At 40.1% G+C, this 21,778-nt stretch overlaps 1 protein-coding gene and 1 long non-coding RNA gene across 3 annotated transcripts in view; both read right to left on the bottom strand.

The window, feature by feature from the left end:
* Positions 1 to 55: 55 nt before the first annotated feature.
* The window catches only part of tgfbr3 (transforming growth factor, beta receptor III), a 68,703-nt gene continuing 46,980 nt past the window's right edge, over positions 56 to 21,778 (bottom strand). The window contains exons 6-17 of one of the 2 annotated variants that reach the window (XM_005919799.3): positions 20,349 to 20,511; positions 19,770 to 19,917; positions 17,390 to 17,567; positions 17,009 to 17,262; positions 16,105 to 16,254; positions 14,390 to 14,488; positions 13,726 to 13,914; positions 12,198 to 12,485; positions 10,621 to 10,741; positions 7,239 to 7,286; positions 6,606 to 6,710; positions 56 to 2,605 (exon numbers count right to left, since the gene is read on the bottom strand). In XM_005919799.3, the coding sequence (XP_005919861.1) occupies positions 2,487 to 2,605; positions 6,606 to 6,710; positions 7,239 to 7,286; positions 10,621 to 10,741; positions 12,198 to 12,485; positions 13,726 to 13,914; positions 14,390 to 14,488; positions 16,105 to 16,254; positions 17,009 to 17,262; positions 17,390 to 17,567; positions 19,770 to 19,917; positions 20,349 to 20,511 (1,862 nt within the window). In that variant the 3' untranslated portion in view covers positions 56 to 2,486. The remainder of the gene's footprint in view (positions 2,606 to 6,605; positions 6,711 to 7,238; positions 7,287 to 10,620; positions 10,742 to 12,197; positions 12,486 to 13,725; positions 13,915 to 14,389; positions 14,489 to 16,104; positions 16,255 to 17,008; positions 17,263 to 17,389; positions 17,568 to 19,769; positions 19,918 to 20,348; positions 20,512 to 21,778) is intronic. The other variant, XM_005919800.3, reaches the window with a different exon arrangement.
* LOC121812914 lies at positions 17,652 to 19,763 on the bottom strand. The gene is made up of 2 exons (XR_006053408.1): positions 18,842 to 19,763; positions 17,652 to 18,577 (listed from the first exon to the last, which is right to left on the bottom strand). It is a non-coding gene; the product is annotated as an uncharacterized LOC121812914 (long non-coding RNA).

The raw sequence follows: 21,778 nt of genomic DNA, 5'->3' as shown, positions 1-21,778 counted from the left end.
TATATATATATATATATATATATATATATACTCTCTGTAGAAAGCTTTATACATGTTTACATGAGGAGAGAAAAAAATGAAAAGCTTTAAGATGATACACATTCTGGTTACTGCTTACAGAGTTAAATGATAGCAGGGAAAGGGCCCAGTTTGTCCTCCACACACATACAGCAATCATTCATCAACGGTGGGGTAATTGTGGTGCTGCAGTTTGAAGAAGGCAGGAAACTATATGTTGGTAAAAGTCAGCTTCAGCTGCAGCTTGTTCAACACACAGTCAGTGCCGAGATTCATAGAAAAACATCTGGGAAAAGGAAAACCAAACGCTTTATGTTTGATCTCTTAAAAATGACAACAAAAAACTCTCTTATAAGGAGTTCAATGATTCATCAGCCAACTGACAAAGTTAGTCCTCGTGTTATCATGAGAACAAACCAAATCTTTATTTTGCAGCCTTTCAAATGTAAAAATGTTCTGCTTTCACTTTATAACTTTGGTTTTGGGGTTGTTGGTCTGACGGGCAATTGATTATCTAATAATTAAAACTGTGGGATCCAAACCATGATTACCATATAAAACCATGACTGTCAAAACTGTTAACGTAGTTTCTGTTATTATAAAATCTGATTAATGAAGCTTACGCTGATGATCCAGCGAAATTCCAAAGAAGAAAAAAAAAAAACCTACTTTGCACACACGAGTAATTACAGTATTATACAAAAATATACAGGCCTTGAACGAGCAAGTCAGCGCTTCGAGAAATACCCTTATTCACTTGCTTAACATGAGTTGCATCAGTATTGAATATAGTGCTGAAAGCAGTGGCGGACTAGCGTAGCTTAGCATACAAACTTCCGGCAGAAAGAATCAGTAATATGCAGCACAAAAAGGCCACGCTTAAAAATGTCCCAAATTTTCATTTTAACTTTTCTGCTTTTTTTTTTTTTTATAAAAAGACAAGATCTAAAGTAGCATGTATTTTTAAAAAAATCTTTGCTTTACACAAAAGTTGGTGATAAGCTAGGTTTAGCATAAGGAATAGCCTAGCTGCTAGCATCACGGTGTCCAAAGCTTTAGTTTGATGGGCCTATTTCCAAACTTTTGGACAGAGTATTTAATGCTCACTAATCCACAAACCTAAGGGATAGTTCAGTCCTATAACTGAGCCTGGGCAACATTTTTACATAAAATGTAAAATGTTCAATAATATTTCATAAAAGAGATATAAAAATTAAATCACATAAATCAATTTATGGCCATTTTTGTAACTTTAGCATTAAAAAGGTCTCACACATAACAGAGTCAATCACTCCCTGCAATAAGTTCCAAAACAATGCCTGCCCACTGTATAATTTAGTTATTATTCATGTCATAATTATAGTCTTGCTGTCACAAATAAATATTGATTCCTAATATTTTGTATTTTATATTCACCATGACTTAAACATACTGAGTGTTTTAGGCCTATTACCCAGAACTAGTCTTCCTAGAAATGACTACCACTCCCCTGAACTACTCATTTCCACCAGGTATGCTAAGCTAGGCCACTCATCAACTGAACAGAGCTCTATAATTCACACACAGACATAAAAGAAGTGTCAATCATCTCAAATAAGAATAAGCAAATATTTCTCTTAATGCTGAAGTCTTCCATTAACAACAGCTAGTAAAAGGGAACCCATAATGCCCCTGTGAAGTTGAGTGAAACTAAAACTCAAATCTTTGCCTATAACAAGAGTTACTAAAGCATACTATTAGATCAATATACTTTACCGGCCTGTGTGGCTGAATCCATTAAAAAGTACAAACAATTCGAAAACGTGGAATTTTCTCAGCATGTCTTTCACATTTTTCATTCACATTTTTTTGGCATTTACCCTTTTGAATACATTCATACCCAGACTACCTTTTTAAAGCCATAATCTCTGTGTCAAGATGATGACTTGTTCATACTGCACACTTGTCCGCATGAAAATAGTGGTTTATTTGCTTCCTTGCAACTTTCTAGGTTCCACTGTCATAAAACAACGTGCTCCGGCCCAGCCATCAACATCTCACTTACTAATACTGACGTCACTCCAGCCTTATTGTGTTGGCTTGCTCTCTGAGCACACCTGCTTAGCACAACCAGCCCCAATCAAACCATTTAAGGTCAAAACAAAAGGCTGTGTTGTGGTCAGAAAAAAGCAGCATTTGGATTCGAAAGAAATGTCTGGAATAAACTTGCATCTGTTTCTCGGATGAGGCTGCCAAGCTGTGTCTCAGAACTAACACACATCAACATAACCAAGACAGTTCATTTGTCTGCACACACTTAAAGTGGCACCAATTTAGCACAAGGACTTAAGGTGTTATTTTTTCTTTTTTTTGTAATCATGCTTTTTTTCTGTCCTGTCACGTCCCCAAAAATAATTCCTTTCATGGAAGGAGATAACAAACCGGTCCCTGTGAACCGTCAGAACTTCCTGGCAGTGCATCCTGCTGGGCTACGCGGTGCTGCTGCTGGAACACGGCGTGCTTTGCATGCTGCCGATACTGTGGCCTGTACTGCTGTTCTCCGAGGCAGGCTGGGACTTCTGGACCGGCTGTGTGCCAGCTGTCTCACCTAGATGTAGAGCAGAAGAGGGAGTGGGGCCGTGGGAGAAAGGGGATTGGACCAGAGGGAGAGAGGAAAAATGAGTATAATTTACAAAAAAGTCAACCCTAGGCAAGAACATTACAAAGTGATTTGGTTAAAGCTACAAATTGAACTCCTCTAAGACTGTCGAGCCTCCATTGTTCTTCTGTACACAGAATAAATGGGCTGCATAAAGCTCCTACTGTTTACTATAACTGCCACTTGACATAAAGCTTTCACTGAAGCCCGTATAAAATCTGAGCATTCCTATTTAGATTAATGTACTTTTATCCCTAAGAAAAAATGTGTACTTTTACGTATAAAGAACTCGGGACTTCATCTGCCCTCATTTTTGACCATTTTCAACCATAATCTGCCACAGATTCTGTTTTTAAAAACGAATCCTCTAAAGATGCCACCTCAAAACGACCAGAAACAAATGGTCGCATCCTATCTGACAGATGATATTTTAAACAAAGAGAAGAAGATGTTTCTACGTTCACAGAGTTCATTTCTGTCTGGAACCAATTAGCCTTGCTTTAGCAGATAAAGGCGAACAAACACAACACGGGCCCTGTGACCGGAGCTCAAACCAATGACTGGTTTATTGTTCTATGTCTAAATAAGCGTTTCATTTCGTAAACTCTTGGGATCCAATGGCTAAAATGAAGGGAAAATAGAAGTGCTTGAGTTTGTTTCCAAAAACCGTCTCTGACAGACAATGAACAGCTTCTGAAATAAAGCCAAGTCTGTGTTTAATTTGAGTATTTGGCACAATTATTACTGCAGTGTGTCCCTCGCTTGCTTTATAGCTTATCTGAAATGAAGATAACACATTTTCTCCTGGAGAGAGATTGTTCTATCGATAGTTTAGTTTGTACTAGAGGTCGTGTGTGTTTTATACATATGCTTGCATATATGACAGGCATATGTATCCACAGGCATCCCTTTCCCTCTTTCGGGCCCCACATTTCTCCTAATGTTTACCAGAACAGGGCTGCCAGCAGTCTTTCCCCTCACAGGACCAAGAGTGCTGCAAAACAAAGGCACTTGGATTCACCTCATCTGTCAGAGGAAATTTAAATTCCCAAGTCTGATATTATCTTTCTAGATAGGAAAGATAAAGGCTGCTTTTATCTGACCGAAACATAAAGTGAATGAAAGCTCTCTATGAAAGTTGTTGTAACAGATGTCTACTTAGGGACAATTTGCCTTAGATTTCAGTTTGGGAAAACACTGACCCCAGTATCTCTTGGATACAAAAATTCAAACATACAATGTCTTTGTAGTGGCTAAGGATACAGTAACAGCATCCAGGACAGAAACTTCTCCACCCAACATCCGCTCTTTGCATGCACCTGCACAGAAAGCACGCTAACACAAAGTTAGCAACGAACCCAGCTTCATGACGCAGTCAGGCTTGTTCTACCCTACTCCTTCTACAGCAGAATCCCTGTGGTGATCTCTGTGAGGTGTTCTTTGGGCTGGTTAATATTCAGAATTTCTTTTGGTAGAATTTTCCCAGACCATGACAGCCAGAATCAGCCAAGCATGCTTTTCAAGGGCAGGAGAAACCAGAGCTTCCACATAAAACCCAGTCGTAGGACTGGGAGAACATACAAACTCTACATTAAAAATAACGACATAGCTCTGGCTATAAGACCACGTTGCCATTATAATTTTATAAAGGCTTGTGGAGTAATATTGCAGAAATTTGGACTCTAAAGTGAAATCTAAAAACAACACAAAGCTCTGCAAAATTTTATATAGGTATAGCACAACTTTGAGCTAAATCCTAATGTGACAAAGATAATATGGTTATGTTTAACCGTCTCTTACTGACCATATCTGTCCAGCTTTTAAGCATGACGACATTTGGGAATTAGGACTAAACAGAAAGTAAAGCAGGGGCCCAATGGCATTAGCGTCGGTCTTGAATGTAGTAAGTATAAGACACATTCACATTGTGATAAGTAAAAAGTATTTTAATTCATTTTAAGAGGCGTATAAAGTATTTATCATGGAGTTGAACTCATTTGATACTAATTTATACAAAAGTCAGCCTCAACAAAAATCATGTAATTGTGAAAAAAGTGTTTCAGTAGTGACTCAACAGAATGCCATCGTCATGCTCTGATTGAGCTTAGAAAAGTTGGTGTGGCCGTCTAGGTTTAGGTTAGATAAAACAGTGAGTTTTCGGATTATCTTAGTAACGTATTTAAGATATGAGTGATAGTGGGACAATTTAATATGGCCAGATGAGCTTGTTTAAGCATTTCTGAAATAGCAAGGCTTGTTGTGTGTTCTCACGGTCAGAGGAAGGACAAACAATGACCTGGTGACAGTGTGTGGGATGTACTGGAACAAATTTGATCCGAATGGGTCCAACTTTCAACCTGCAAGTTTTGCTGTGGGTATCAGATTACACGGGACACATTTAAAAGTCCTGCAGCATCCTAGGCCTCCAAGTGACTGGACCTGCTTAGGTAGGAGAGGTCCTAACATTTTGGCTCATCGGTGTCTCACTGAATTTCAGAGCAGATAATGTGTAAAGTTTCTCCTTGTGTCTGGCTGTTTTAACAGTTGGTTTCATTTTGTGGATGAAAACAAAATTCTTGCACAAGGTGACAACAGCTCCAGCAATCTCCAGCAACCTACAAGCCAACTACAATATATGTGCCAAGACAATGAGAAAACTGTCAAAGGTATAATGTGAGGTTGATGTTAAAGCATTTACGTTGCTGACTGCCTTATAGGGAAATAAATCGTAATAGATAGAAAAACCCAAAATATAATTCCAAGGACTATATCTAACTGTTTTCTGAGAGGTCCTCAGACCCTGAGGGGATAGACTCAGTTTAGTTTTCTTGTTTCATCATTGGTTTAAAATATGCTCTCAAGTGGTATTTTGAGTGGTTGCTTTGGAGGATATACTTTCTTGGGTTTACATGGGACAGAAAGTGTTGCCATATAAGGTCATTTCAACTAATCCTGCTTAACACACTCATCTAAAAGTGTATTTTAATAATGGAAGGAACTTGTGCCTTAAAGTCATCGCCATGCATGTTTCCTCCTAACTGCTATCTCCACCCCTGTTTTTCATGCGTGTTCACCTTTGATATGTACTGCCAGCCAAATGTAAAGATTTGTCTTTCTTTCTTGGTCACCCACTAGAAAATCCATGAAGCACAAGTGAAGTGGTTTTCTGAAGAGAAGCCAATACCAATATTGTGACAAAGATAAAGGCACTAAACTCTGACAGCTGATCTTTACATCTAAAAGATATTCAGAAAGAGCTAAACTCTCATTAATGTGACAGAGCATGACTGGAACAGTTTGCAGCACTGTAACCCGACACGTGCCTGTATTGTTGTAACTACCTGGGAGACTGATTTACACTGCCAAACTGTGAGCTCTTAAAAAAACGTTCACTTTACATACCGAATGCTAAAGTGAAACAGCCTAAGTCCTTCTGCAAAACGCACTCAGCTCACAGATAGTCAGTTAAAAACTAAGGCAGAGAAGAACAGGGCAGCTCTATGCAACGGTGAACTCAGTGGGCTGCTGGGAACTCACTTCCTCTCATAGGTCAGTTAGGGTCAGCGGGCTGGGGACGAAGGGGAAGGTCTTGGCATCTAATGGACAGATTGTGTGTCTTTTCCTGTGAGCGCCCACTAAACCCTACAAGGGGAATTTCCAACTCGTCTCCAGCCATTGTACTGGGAATGTACTGAGAAAGACCACCCCATGGCCCCCAAAACATTCAAAGGCAGGAAAGAGAAGAGCTCTTGCTGCTGACCAACAGGATATATTTACAGTAGAGGAGTCAATACGTTATTGTGAGCAGGCCTCTGTCAGCAGCAGGATGTTTGGCAATCACAGCGGCACATTTCTGGCACAGAGACCCTCAGGCATTCCTTTGCATCTTATCTTTTCATTAATGTGGAGAAGTGAGTTGGGGCCACGGAGAGACAGGTAAAGAACCTACCTGTGTGCGCGTAGATGAACCACAGAGCTGCGGTCAAGAGAGCCCCGATGACAAAGGCTGCAAAGGCGATGCCCACCACCACAGGAGTGTCCAGTACATACACTACTGAACAACAAACCAACACAGAACATGGTTTTAATGTTAAACAAGTGTATTATACATACAAATACAGTACAAATATAAATTACCTAAAATGTGTAAAACAAGAAAACAAATATTAGGAACTGAAATCATAACTAAGTTCACCTTTTACCCAGTCACACTGCCCTAGCATCTATTGCCTATATTCTTGGAGTCTAATAGAGTAGCTATGCATGATTTACAAAAAACAAACAAAAAAAACAACAACTATTGCCTGGCCTAGTTAGCTGTGTTATCAGCAAACTACAGATCCATAGTTACTGGTAAATTCTAGTTACCTTCTTCAGTTTGAAAGAAAAAAGTCCAGCAAGCATCACAACTGTTATGGTAAGGACCAATATGAAATAATAAGTGACCTAAGCTGATGATTCCTTATATAGCTTCATTATTTACTAGTTTATCTTATGCAGTTTATTCATTTTTGGGATCCATATAATCCACTTATATACACATGGACATTCGCAAAATAAAATGCAATCATATAATACTTACCATCAGGAGAGGGCTTACGTGGCTCTTCTGATAATTCTGATGTAGGATCTGCAAAAACAACATGTAATAGTTTAAATATATGTTGACTATTGCGTGTACAGATGCACAGTATACAGTATGAATTATGGTACATTAAAATAGCACAATGCAAGCTCTGAGTCAGCCTGTCAGGAGCAGCAGATTGCTGATACTGCAGTGTGTTGATAAGCAATTCTCTGTGGAATGTGATCCAGAAATCTGAACCAGGAAAACGCTGAAAAAGCAGCTATTCTGTAAGCCGGCAGTGTCCTAACGGATGAACCTTTTAACTCCAACCAATCATGCTCACCCATTTATTTCAAGCCATCTGGAAGGCTTTCAAAAGTGAAATTAGCTATAATAACGTCTTAACAAACAATACAAAGGCGCTTGTGTACGGGCGAACTCAAGAGGCAAACCTGGTATACGTCCAAGCCTGGGGCACAATGGCTGCTATTCTCGGACAGGACACCTTTAAGTTTTCATCTCGGGTAATGGATGATGACAGGTCATCAGAGAAGACTTTAATTTCAGAGGGGACGATGGCCAGAGGACGTCCTCTGTGCCACCCTACTCCCCTTCAGTCTGAAGCTATCTGTCCCGGGTGACTTGTTATGCTAAAAATGTCGAGGCCATGAACACATGCAGCCTCATAAGCAGAAGATAAAGGAGGAATATACAGACTGAACCCAGCAAAGCACAGGAGTGTTTAATGCTCTTGTGTTAACTCGACTCAGAGATCATGTGCAAAGCTGAAACCTCGGTGCTTTCAAATACTGCCTTGATGTCTATAGGGTACAGTTCTCTGCAGGACATCTGACTGGTCTTGAATGTTGTTTTCTACTTTTAACAGAACCAGACATCTGCTTCAAAGTTGAACTTTTGATTTATGCTAGCTTTATGTTGTTGCCAAACTTGAAACAGCCCTGATATCTCTACGAACATCATTTATTTATGTAAATTTGCCTGATGTGGAAAGAAGCACTCCTGCGAAATGACTTGTTTTTGTTCAACTTTGGCCTTTCGTCATAGAGCTGTCGCTCCAAGACTCTCAACACAGAAGAGTTTCAAACTTTTAAACCATGCAAAGGTTGAACTCCGTAGCTCAAAACATGTTATTTAACCCAGCTCAGGTCCACAAGGTTACTAGCTCTGCCTAAAGTGCGGTGTACAATCTGCAAGCATATGTCAAAGATTTACTCTCTTCTTTTGTTCATACTCTGCTGAGGCATGAATCCTAACTCATGTTCATCCTTTCTTTTTCAGAACTAAAAATATATATATATATATTTATGATATTTTTAATGATAAAGTGAGCTTCTTGACATCTGGCCAGTGAATACAGCAAACCATATGGAGAGCCTCATTCAGTTGGTTTTAAAACAATAAATGAGATATTTTATGAGAAATCAGTTACTTAGAAAGACAAAGTTATCTAAAGGATGAACGCGTTCATATATCAAACGCTGCAGTTCAACCTGTTCAGTCCAATGTGATATAAAAAAATTATCCTCTGCCTTTACACTTTGCAGACTTTAAACTAAATTAATACTACATGTACTGATGTGATGATATAACCAACACTGCCAGCCTCTTAGATAGATTATACCTTTCAAGTTTTTCTAAACGTTCCTGAACCCATAAAAAAGGGATCAAATTTATTGACGTTGTGAAGCAGTAAATCTAATTTTGATGGTAGAGCTTTGAGGCTGTTATGTTTTTCCATGCACCAAGTTGGCCACAAGTGGCTCCCTTTGATTTGTAGATTGAACTCCGCTTTTTGGGATGTTGTCCAGTGCAGAACCGTGGCCCTTGAAAAGGCTGCTTATTTTGTTTGCCATCCTAGCATAAGCGATGCCTTTGTGTTCTTTGAATTCAAGGGGTTTTTTTTCCAGTGTGTTTATGGCATAAGTGTGTTTACTTACTCCATGGAAAATAAACCCGCTGCACTGGCATAGTGGTACAGGCAGTGCACCCTGCCTGTACCACTTTGGACTAGCTTGGCTTAGACACTCAGCCATTACTTCAAATTTCACCGTCTCTGTTCACCAATATCCTCAGCATCAACACTGGCATGTCTGTGCTAAAAAGTGACTCCATCCATATAGTATCATTGCCCAGCATTGGAGGCTGACGTCCAATTAAAATGTAATAAAGCCACAAACTTCTGGTTAGAATTATCCTGCACAACTCTGACTCACACTAGAGCTCAGACAAGTAGGAACTTTAAAGCTAGTAAAATTACTGATGTTTAAGAGTAAGACCAGGATCTGAAAAATACCATCAGTGCATACACTGCAACTGGGAGAAATCAATCAATCAATAAATTGTTTGGTCTATGAAGAGCTCATCACAACTGATATTAACATCCGAACAAAATACAGGGTTCAAATCCACAATGGAACACTATTCTGAATAGCACACATATACTGTAGCACAGAGATTGACCAAGCCAATACCAAAACCAAGTTTCGTTAGGTAAAGGAGTAATCAGTCTATTTTCTACCATTGTGAAATAGCAGTTGGGCTGTAGCTTACACCAATTAAAATGATCTAATTTACATCAAATCACAAGCCAACAAACATGACTCAAACTGACCCCTGGTCTCGTGTTGATGTCATTGCTCAGAGGGGGATGCTAATATGAAAAATGCTGGCAGTCCGCTAGAGAAAAGGCACTGATTATATCAGTCCATTTAGGTTTAGGTCATAATAAATATCATGTGAAGGCATTACCTCAGGTCTCCATCCTGCCTTCTAAATGTACTTACACCCCCTGAGGTGCTACGATAAAGAGTGTGAACCAACGAGTGACTAAACAACGAGGGACCTTTAGGCTCTGATTGGGCGCTCAAAGCCAACAAGGGGACCACCGCTCCACATTTTCCCCCTCACTAGTGGAAAGCTGAGGCCACAGTGAAGGACCTAAGTGAAAACAACTGGATCTTAGTAACGTATGACTGTTCTTTTCCATGTCTCCCTCAGCATGGTCTGGTCCACAGCAGAACTGGGCCTCAGCGTTAGCACACTCCCCTTTATCAGCCATATGCTAGTTTGAACACACACACCCAAAAACACACTCTTGTGTACAGATGTCAATGTAAACGGAGACACACCATATGTGTATGCCTAAGCACCTGTATACACAATCATATACACACAACACAGTTAATAAGGACCAGATGTTGGACCGTGATCCCGTCGTTTGGTCTGATCTCCAAGTATCGACTTTATGCGGTTCCTCTGCCTTCAGAATTGCTTCTTTCACTGTGCATACTCGTATTTGTGGGTGTCACAGTTCTAAGCACAACTGAACTCCTGGTGTAAACAGATGTAAATTATGTTTGCTTTTGCTTTTACTGACCTGGTATGTGGCTCAAGTCATCCACCACAACCAGCGGTTGAGTTGAGACCTTTTTGTTCATCATCATCGCCATGATATTGTCCACAGAGAGAGAATCACAGTTTTCAATGGGTGGCAAACACTGTGCAGAAAATTAAAAAAAAACAACTAATTAATAACTTGACATTCATATTTCTCAAACTCAAAAGTGCATTCACTCATATCTGCTCAAAAGTACTAATTTGGAATTCAAAGTAAGGAAAAGCTTGCCATCTTCACCCACTACAGCTGATGGCAACTGTAATATGTTAGCACCACAATCGTACAAGCCAAGCTCAATACCACCACACACACACACACACACACCACACACACACACACACACACACACACACAAGCCCGTTCAGCTATCTTAGTGAGGACTTTCATTGACATAATGGTTTCCCTAGCCCCTTACCCTAACCATTAAAAATAAATGCCTAACCCTAACCCTTACAAAAAAACAAACAAACAAAAAAAAACATGACTCTATTAGTGGTAGAAATAAGCTTATAATTATTTTTATATCTAAAATATTAAATAATTATATAAAAAATATTATATTCATATCAGATGGATTAGACAGTTTCCTCTTGCACTGAGATTGCAAATAAATGTGTGATTTATAAAAACTAACAAAAAATTATGTGGGAATGTTGAAGAGTAACAATTAACCTCACAATTAATTTTAAGAGCACAAAATAAAGCACAATAAGACTCAGTGTTTTGTGGAGGCTAAATCCCCTCCACAATTCTTTGGAGGAATCTGTCTGCCTTTCTGGTTTTAATATAATGTTTTTAGTTTATTTTTAGGATTTTTTTTTATATATACCACACTTCCCATTAGCTCATAAGCTGAATTCTTACACAATAATTTAATAGAAGGACCAGTCAGTCAGATGGGACAAGTACAGTATACACCAAAGAGGACCGTCGAGGGAAGGAGAAGAGGAACAGAAAAGTTTATCAGGAGCTTTAAAGGAGAGTATGGATGATCCAGCGGCCCCTAGGACCGTGCACTAAAGCTTTAACAAAAGAGAACTAAATCAAACTCTTTTTCATACCTAACCATAACGTAATTGTAACCCTGACACTAAAACCGCATTTTGAGCCTTCAAACCTGTGAGGACGGGTGAGTGTGTCCTCACAAGTGACTGTTGGTTCTCACAAGTATAGTAGAATGCAGATTTCGGTCTTCACAAAGATAGCTACACAGGAACACACACACATATATATTTATTTTTTGGGGGGGTGGGGGTAACATTTAGGTAAGGCTTACAGAAAGTAAAAGAAAGCACTTGCACCAGACAGAACAAATAACAGAGGGAGAAAAAAAAAGATGATTATTTTGCTCAGTGGTCAGCCACTTGGGAAACTGTGCATCGATGCATGGTTCCCGCTTAGGTTTGGGGGCAGACCTGACACTGAATGTTGCAGGTCAGCCGGAGTAAAGATTGTCTCCTACAGGCCCGGCTGCTCAAACAAACACTGGTGATACTCTGGGAGACTTAAAAAAAAAACCACAGCAATGGCTCTTTGGGGAAGATTATTCTGCATACCTGTGGTAAATTTAGATTCCTCTGAGATGACTTTGAGCACAGAGACATCTCACAATGCAGGAAAAGCAGAGACACTTTGAAAGTTGAGTTGAAGATGAAGCTGAAGGTTTTCTTATCCATCTTTGTAGGATGGACAGGGAATTGAGGATAGTATGTGACGGAGGCATCTGTTGGACAAACTGTCTCAATGAGTGTGTACTCTGAGGACACGCTGGGATTGGAGTCATGAGAAATGAAGCACGATATGATGGTGAACCCCAGTTCTGGATCTGATGCAGTTGATGTGATCTGGAGTGGATGAGAGGCAAGTAAAAACAGATTTTATTTGTCAGTTGTCGTGACAGGAGTCTTCATGAAGTGAAGTGACAAAACTGAACGGCAACACAATACTGCTCTGATCTGATGTGAGCTTTACTTTATAATATAATCATTTCTGGAAGAAAATCTAATCTGCTGTTGTCTGAAGAAAGTCTGCAAAGTAATCTTGTTGGACAAAACATGCAAAATGAAAACGTGTCATTTTGTATTTGTGTTTCTTTAAGACAATCGCAGAAACAATAAATACAAATTATTATTGTGTTTTATTGCCTAGTCCTAAACAACAATAAACAACGATAAACACAAATAAACATAATTTACAAGATGTTAAAATGCTAATTTAAAGCTGAAACAATCAATATTTTCGTGTTAACACTGGGCAGGACAAAGGGGGCACAGTCATGGTGAGAACCCTCAGCTCTAATGAGCTTCTGGTTTCTTTTAGAGCGTTGTTTTGGTTTTATGCTTCAGCTCACTTTTGCTGTACCAGCAGCTGTTCGGGAAAAATAAAATTCAAATCCTACCTTTTACTAACCACAACAGAAAAAGAAGTTCAAAAGTTAGCAGGCAGCTGGTGGCAACTAAAGTGCCAAATAATTCTGTCAGCAGCAACCCAAAGCTGAGCCAAAATAGACTAAATAAGTCTTCTAATAGAAATATTGCGATGTATTTATTGCTGCCAGTGTAAAGATATGCAAAACAAAACAAGAACGACTGCCTGAAAGGTGAGAAACAAATATTTAGTCATGTTTTACTTATTTCTCAGCTAAAATAAATGCAATGCACTTAAGAGGGAAGGATAAAGACACTCTGTGAGCACTTTGTGTTTACAGCACACTGGCTTTGTGTCCATGCTGTGAGTGAAGCATCTCATGCTGATGTCCTCCTACATCACCTCTTCAAAGGACTTTTCAGTCTTTGCTATCTCTTATATGACTAGCATAACTACTGTAGTGAAACAGATATTTTTAGCCAGATGACATGCAGAACTGTGATATAATAAAAGCAAGAAGTGAAAGAAATTATTAGCTTTTTAGCTTGAAACAGTCACAATGCTCTTACTGAGCGAAGGGCTCGGGAAGAGATTCAATCTGGAAAAGCTAAAGCCTCAGATGGAGGCAGATGGTTGCAGTTTTCTGCCAAAAGTTTTCATTTACACCAAACATGTATTCTGGCGTGAGAGGTAATGTATTATAAATGCAAAACATACCTCCACAAACACTTTCTGATTTTGTGAAACGGTGAAGAAATTCTGGCGTGCAGGGTTGTTGATAGGCAGCGAGTCGTACAGCTCCATGTTAAACGTCATGTTGTTGACGGGTTGCCTTGGTGGTTCCTGTACAATCCTGGGAGCTGAGGTTTCCTGATTCTTAGTTTGGCTTGTGTATGTGCAGTTGAACTGTTAGAAGAATAAGGCAAAGCCAAAACAAATATCAGCAGGACTCTGACGTTACATTCCACGGCTAAGCACTCTCACTCCACATGACTGTGTGTCACTGTTTGACCACATTAAGACGGACCAGGAACAAAAGAGATATGTATAAACAAGAACAATAAGTGGGAGACGAGGACTGGATGAGATAAAGGAAACTAAGCTAGCAGAGAAAAGATGGAGAAACTTCAAAATGGAAAATGGAAGGTCAAGTTCATTAAACGGACATCATGGAAAGATGGGGAGATTGCAGCAGCCAGAAGAGTCTTTACTAGCAGCCCAAGGGGCAGTAGGAAACTGGTGTTTCTTCCAACTATGCATGATTTACTGCAGTTGCACATATAGAGATACAGTTTATCAGTAGTCTCAACTTGTCAACTTTCCCCTTGCAATGAAGTGCAGATCTGACAGAAAAAGGACCACAATGATTCCAGAGTCTTACCAATATGGTAGATGAATCGAACGTTTTCACGGGAAGCATTCTCTCGGGCCCTCTCTGGTCGCTATTCCCATCTTTGGTCTCAGCATGACTTACAGTGACCTGCACATCAAAAAGAAGTTTGTTACTAAGCCTACGCTGACAAACCTGAGCACAACAATCAGCAATTGACGGAAAGTTTACACAAGATTTTTTCCAATTTTTTCCCCCCTTTTCTACTCCTTTAGTATTGCCTCATTCAGGCGGAGATTTGAATTGTTAAGAGAGGTCGGCAAAACATTCTTGCTTAAATCTGGGAATGTCCTGTGGCCTCAGTGAGACAGGACATATTTCTAATTTCTCAGTGGAGTAGTGGCATGTCAGGGCCTGAGATGAGTCTGCTGCTTTAGAGAGAGGACTGTCTCAATGACACTAACAGAGCTGTTTTGAAGTTTGCTGACCTGCCTTTGGTGCCACTGCTGAAATAAATCAACATATCACAGCAATGTGGGGACAACAGCCAAAACACATTAGCTTTGATGAGTGGGAACCCAGACAATGAAAATTAATCTCCTTTGACCAGAGGTCAGAGGTTGTCTGCACGTCCGAATGCTAGCACAAAAGATGACCTTGGACTTATGCCTGGGTTTTTAATCTGCACTGGACAGAAAAAGTGTTTTTTCCAAACTTCCCCGAACAAAAGATTTTAAAAGGCCAGGGTAGAAGTGATTCATGCTTGCTTGTTAGAACAAACATGCTGAATGAATGCATTCCACAATAATGAAGATAACTGGGGATGTCTTAATCACATAAAAGCAAGTGATCACAATTAGATACGAAAATGAGTCAGAAATGTAATCATTTTCCCTGCACATATTGTCCATATTTTTCCAGTTTCCATTCTTACACAAAAAGAGCATGGCTATCAGTGGACATCTTTATTAAAAAAATATTTATTTATGACACGTGTCAAGCCTCTGAGTGAGCATTTCCCATGGCAGTGCTGACATTTAAGCACTGGTCATGGTCAACACCCTAACAACTAATCTAATCAAATTAGCCTTCAAAGCTTTCTGCCAGATCTTTTTTAAAATGTGATTTCTTTTCTTTGAAAGAGTATGTGTGTTTGAGTATTTAAGCTCAAATGATGATCTTTTTCTAAACTAATCAAATACATTTATTCTCTGAATGTACTTAAACTGCAAGTGAAAGCTAAAAATACCTTAAAATAAAACAAAAAGGCTTTCTGACAGTGGGTAAATCTTTCCCTGACTTCAGAGTGTCACAGCTCTGTACTGCCCATAGATAGCAATGCTTTAACAAGCCCAACATCTTAATATGTTAAACCTAGGCTAACACACATCTATTTGGATGTTAGTCACTCAGGAATTGTTTAGACAAGCAAAGTTTGACTTTGGCACGTGGTTAAAACTGTGTAAAGGGTGTATTTCAACAAAAACTAGTATCGTTTCTAAAGTTTAAACAAGTAGAAAAGAAAGTTTTCTGACTGAAAGCCTTTCTGTTAAAATGTTCTCATTGTCTTCTCATTAAGTTGACAAGTTAAAATAAAGCAAGATAATTATAGGGATTTTTTAGAAAATGAAGAGTGTTTTGTAGTTTATTTCAATTTAAAATTAAATCATATCTTTGTATTTATAGTAGCAACTAGAGGTCTGATATACAGAGAGGGCATTTTCAAGTAATTTCAGCTATACTGTAACACCACATAATATACTCACAGAATTGAAGTAGATCGTGCTATCCTCTACGGTGAATGCGGTGGTCTGACAGCCAGTCAAAGGAGTTTCCAGAGTGTAGTGGGTGGCATTGACTGTTGCTTTGCATTGTGGGTCTTGAAGTGTGAGGCTGGCATTTGTAAACCCGCTTGCCTAAGTTAAGAAAAAAGAAATAAAAAGACAAACATGGATGAAGATCAAAACACTTTTCCGTTATTAACTTTTCAGAATTGTAAAAAGAAAAAAAAAAGGAGAAAAAAGTCCAAGTACTTGTGCAAAACCTTGAGTTCTCAGGAATAAACAAATCCCACAAGGTGGTCTAGCTCCAGCTCCCAATTACAGCCTATGCCAGTTTCCATTCTGTGATGTGGGCTGATTGAGCTGTCCCTATGTTCAGACGCCAAATGCTTGAAACAGCCCTGCCTGCTTCAGTGATTTACTTTTTCTCATTTCACTTTTGTAGATCTGAAACTTGCTATCCCCACACAACAGATAGGTGGGCTCAACTGTCTCCATAATTATCCACATGTAACCATTAGACCAAGACAGCATCATTATTTGGTAACAACCTCAGCACACAGTGCGTGCTTTTTGAAAATAAACAACACAGCGTCATGGAGGTTTATGCTAGTATTTTGTAATCGCTGCAGAAGACATTCATTCAGCCTTTTAATTGGTCTAGACGCTGCTAGTCTTTTTGGATGAGCTCCATTTTGTTGTTTTCCGCTCTTCTTGTCACATTTTGTCACACTGACTCTGTGTCGTGTGAAAAGAGACGCAAAAGTAAATCAACAAAATGCCTTTCTCATTGATCAGAAGCATAGAATACATCGATATTTAAAATAACCATTATTTGTAGCCTGTTGGGCTCCAGGCAGAATCAGAGAATGTCCGGTTGTTTACTCACCTGCAGACTTTGTTTGTCAATGCTGACCACCATCCTTTCTTTTTTGCACTGCACACTAAGGTCAACATTCAAAACGATTTCGGGCTCATCGGACTCGTAGGGCAGGTGTCCCAGCAGAGGCATGCCCCCAGTTGTAAGGAATGGAAACGGCAGACCGGATCGTCGCAGTGGCGTTCCATCTACAGGAAGAGGACTAGAATCACGCAGGATGGCGAGTTCGGGAGGTAATTTGCTCTCCAGAGAATCCACGACATCTAGAAGTCACACGTAACCTTATGAGGCTGATTTTGCATCCAGGAAACTACACCTACAACTTTTTACAATTGCACGCTAGTTTTATGCTTCATCATGAATGGAGGATATGATTCTTCTTCAGCTTACCTGGCTCTCGAAGTCGGATATTGAAGTGGTTTGCCACGGGAGTGCTGGTGTAAGATGTGACTGGATTGTGGCCACGATCGCTTGCCCACTGGATTAAGGCTTGTGGCCCTGATGGCAAGTGCTGCATGGGGGATTTGGACACTAGCGCCTGTGAGCCAACAGTCACTGTATCAGAGGCCTGTGGAAGAGAACTCTCATTAGATGCTTTCTCAAAATAACAAGAAGAGAAATTTAAGTTAGCCAATACAGAATCTGATTTACCAAAAAAAAAAAAAAAATGGTTTACTGTTCAGGTTTTATCACAGATATTCAACTTCAAGTACAGTCCTGCACTTATTCTGCATGAATCATGTGTGAATCATGTGAATGAGTGTGAGGTAATGGGCGTGTCGCAGCTCGATCATTGCTCAGAAACCAACATGTTAGCTTGCTCCTAAAAATTTGCGTCCTGCCCTGCTGCTCCCCCAGTGAGGGAGGCCTCATTCTTTCTCACAACCATTTCCCACACATTCAAGTCTCTTGAGCAACACTGACAAGAACCTGCTTTCTGACAGATCGAGGCCTGAGTTTTATTTTGGCCATCATATCACTAGCGTAGCTGACGATCTCTCACACATTGGTTGCACAAGCAGCGTATCCTGTGTACCGCTGCTGTCAAGTAAAAGTCAAAATGTAAGCAGTGGGGGAGCTAAAAAATGACTGACCTTTTGGATGTTTAAGATAAATGGTTGAGAGATGTCAGCTGTTGTAACCGGTGCAGGTTTACAGTAAGCTAGTGTTACACTCAAAGTCAACCATTTAGACACACATTCACCATGTATGTTACAATCTTGTAAACATCAATTAAAAAGAATAAAAACAACAGTGATGTTAGGTTCTATTTGAACAGTTCAGCTGGACGTAACAATGCTAGAAGATCATAGCAATGCCTGTTGCTGTGTGATGCACCGCTACATGCTAAAGTTAGCAGTTTCACATATGCACAAATGACAACTTAACACGCTGATCTTTACAAGGTGTAATCTTCCAATCATATTAACATTAAGCTGTTTGCTAATTGGCTCTAAAACAAAATAAAGGAAGGAATTCAGATTTTCCAGAGGCTGCTCTCATTGTGAAGGCGATTCAAATAAACTGCACCTGGGACCACCACATTAAACAATCCAGGGTGTGTACACAGCTATCACACTAGTCAAACGAAGTGGTGTTTGAGGGCCAAACATGCCGCAGCATGGATCCTCTGGTGAATGTTGATGTTTTTCTTTATGTTTTGTACATCTACTAAACTGCTAGCTAAATATAATCCAATAGATAAACAAAATTTAACTCCGTAAAGTTGTTTTATACACAATGCATGACACTCAATTGTTCTCCCCACTAAGTGTTATGGATTTTTGACCTGGCATTACACCCAAAAACCTGATCGACTCAGTGTATAGCAGGCAGCTGTACAAACATAGCATGCCTGGCAAAAGTGCAGTGTCACTGCTGCAGCAGCGAGTATCAGCATTAGACACTGAGGAAACACAAGCCCTCTCCCACACACACAGACAAACACACCTCAGGGAACACAAATATACATGCTAGAAGATGCAAACTTAAGAAAGTGGCATACAAAATAAAAAAAAAGGTGTTGGTGATTCTCTTTCAGTTCAACTGGAATTGTTTTTTTTACTCCAGGAAAAGAGGAGCTCTAAATTCCAGCCTTGCAGCAATTGTGGTGGTTGGACCACGGCCAGTTGTGTATCGACATGATCTACAGTTAAACTATTCTTCTAAAGTGTGCATAGGTGTCATATTCTTATGGTTCCCGAGGGTCCTGAGACTTGAGTGGCAGTAATGAAGATTTAATATCAAAACTATATGCTCAAGCACACCGTTGATATGCACAAACCCATATTTCTCAGTAAAGTGTATACTGATATATTGTAGTAATTAGCCTCTGTTTGTCTTTTGTGTGTGGTGAGAAAGCCCGAAAGCCTGAATAAAGCGCTCCGCGTATTTCACATTATGATTGATGGGAAGCAGCTCTGGCCCAATACTGCAGCACGCCTGGCTCTGAAAATATATGATGCCCTCTTCACTCCAGCCTCTGGCTCTCTCAAAGTGATGACAATTCCTGGAGGTGCCACAATGACATTTCACAGTTCCTCCTAACCTGTTATCCCCACCCTGTCCCCCAGCGTGGACCAGGCGCCAGTTCAACACACATTTTTGCTGTGACAACTTCTTTGGCCAGCAGCGTAAAGTGTTGACATTTCTGTCCGCGACACCTACAGTGATATGTGATCAACTATATAAAATCATCCGTGATGCCTGGAGAGCAAAAAAGATATCATTTGATGGAAAGCCTTTGTCTCTTGTAATGCTGCCAACTTACCACCACATGCACATTGCCCGTCACATTGTGGACTTTGACGACCCAGTTCACAGATTTAATGCATTTGAGCAGCAAGACAACATCTCGATGTACCCAGGTACCTTCCTTCAGTGGCCGCAGATCAACTATGACATCCACCTGGAAAGCACTGCAGGAAAAAAGGAGAGAGAAAGAACAAATAATAATAGATGGTCAGGTCTACGTAATGTTACTGTGCCTTTGTCTGGCCAACTAATTAAAAAGCTGGAGGTATTCCCAGAAAAAAGAATGCAGACGTATGCAATACATAACAGATAACACCGCAGCAAGATACAACACATTCCCAGATTTTCTGTCTTTTGGGTGTACAGAATAATCACTCCACTGGGGAGTGAGGACATTATCTGGCAAACTGGACCGTTAGACCAAGTTTTGAAATCTCTTCCTCAAAAGAAAACCACTAAGTGAACATAACCCCCCTCCGCCTTCATGTTAGTTCCCATCCAAAATAAACTCCACAGAGATTATTGAGAGCATCCTGACCTCAAAAATAAACCGTGACAACATGTATTCTTGGCCTCTGCAGCCTTGGCTGCTCACCTGCTGGCATTTGGGGCTTGGAGCTCAATGATGTGGACTTCTTTGTCTTTGTGGGGCACAGAGAGGACGCAGCCTTTTGATGTCTGTGGCTCCTTGTAGCTGCCCAGGTAGTTCAAAGACAGGAACTTGGAATCAATCTTGCAGGTGTCAGAAGACAGTGGATCTGAAAGTGGAGAAAAGTTTGTGTTACTGTTCAGAGGGGCTGTGAAACTATTTTGATCCTGCAAAGGAGAAATATAGCTTCTGGTACTTCTCTACCACAGAGAGGTCAGAGCCTGATGTCAACAACAGAACAGCAACCCCTGCTCTAGTGACGAATTCAGCGTCCTGCTCACGAAACCTTCGGAAGACTGAACATTTGCTTTAACCCAGCTGTTCCCATCTACAGCAGAGTTGCTCTTGTAGCCCTGCAGCTACTATTCGCAGCACTAACAAGGCCCTGGGTTGTGCGCCCAACGAGGTTGGGCGTGCCCTGGTTGGCATAATCTGTCTTCCCATCAACAGGGAAATTAGATTTTATGTGGGAAATCTTAGCAAGATGTTTTACCAGAATTCTTTTGCAATAACAGGACAATAATATTCATGCTCAGTCATCAAAACTTCTTGTGTTTTTTCCTTCAATTTCACAACAGTTCAAAAAATTCATTAACATGAAAAGTTGTGCTCATTCTCAGCACAACGGGAAAACACAGACAGATGCTTCCTTATTTGGCAAACAGAACTTTGGACAGAGTGTAAACTGAAGGCTGGCACCTTCCTCTCCGGAACTCTTGTGGCACTTAAAGAGCTGAGGAGAGACCTTGAGTGTGGGCATGCTAGAAAGCAAAGTGAGGATCTCTCCATCTTCATGAAACACTTCTGAAGATGTGAAGGAGTGGAAATCTACAGCTCTTTACTTGAAGTAAACATCATGGCACTCTGAGGTTTTGCCAAACCACAGCCCCTAATGACACCAGCCAAGAGCGTGAAGGCTGAGCAACCTCTCCGCTCTCCACAGAAACTAACAAAACACAGAGAGAACTTACTTAGTGGAGCCATTAATTTCTTTCTGGACACAAGCTTTGCTCTATATTCATGTAGTAATAGATTCTCATTAAAAACAAGTTATCTCGTCTGAGAGCTGATGAAATGCAGAGTCGGATGTGTTGTCTGTTCACAATGTGAGAGCAGAAAATAAAGAATTGTAATTCTGCATCTTGAACATGTGTGAAAATCAATCATAGCCACCCCGGAGACTCCTTCTGTGCTCTTCACTTGAGAAACCCTCCTCCCTCAACTTATTGAAAAAACCAGAAAGAATTTGTCTAATTCTTTCTAACCTCATCTTTCCCTCCTAACTTTTTTCTTTCCTGGTAAAACTACCACCTATTCCCCCAACTACAGAATATGACACCTTGCACCTTGTTAAAAAATGAAAAGCAGTACTGTGT

The sequence above is a fragment of the Haplochromis burtoni genome, unplaced genomic scaffold, assembly GCF_018398535.1.
Source record: "Haplochromis burtoni strain Fernald_Lab_line unplaced genomic scaffold, NCSU_Asbu1 Contig_13, whole genome shotgun sequence".
Classification (NCBI taxonomy): domain Eukaryota; kingdom Metazoa; phylum Chordata; class Actinopteri; order Cichliformes; family Cichlidae; genus Haplochromis; species Haplochromis burtoni.
Note: the sequence above shows the minus strand (reverse complement) of the source record. Positions and strands in the feature narration are given on the sequence as shown.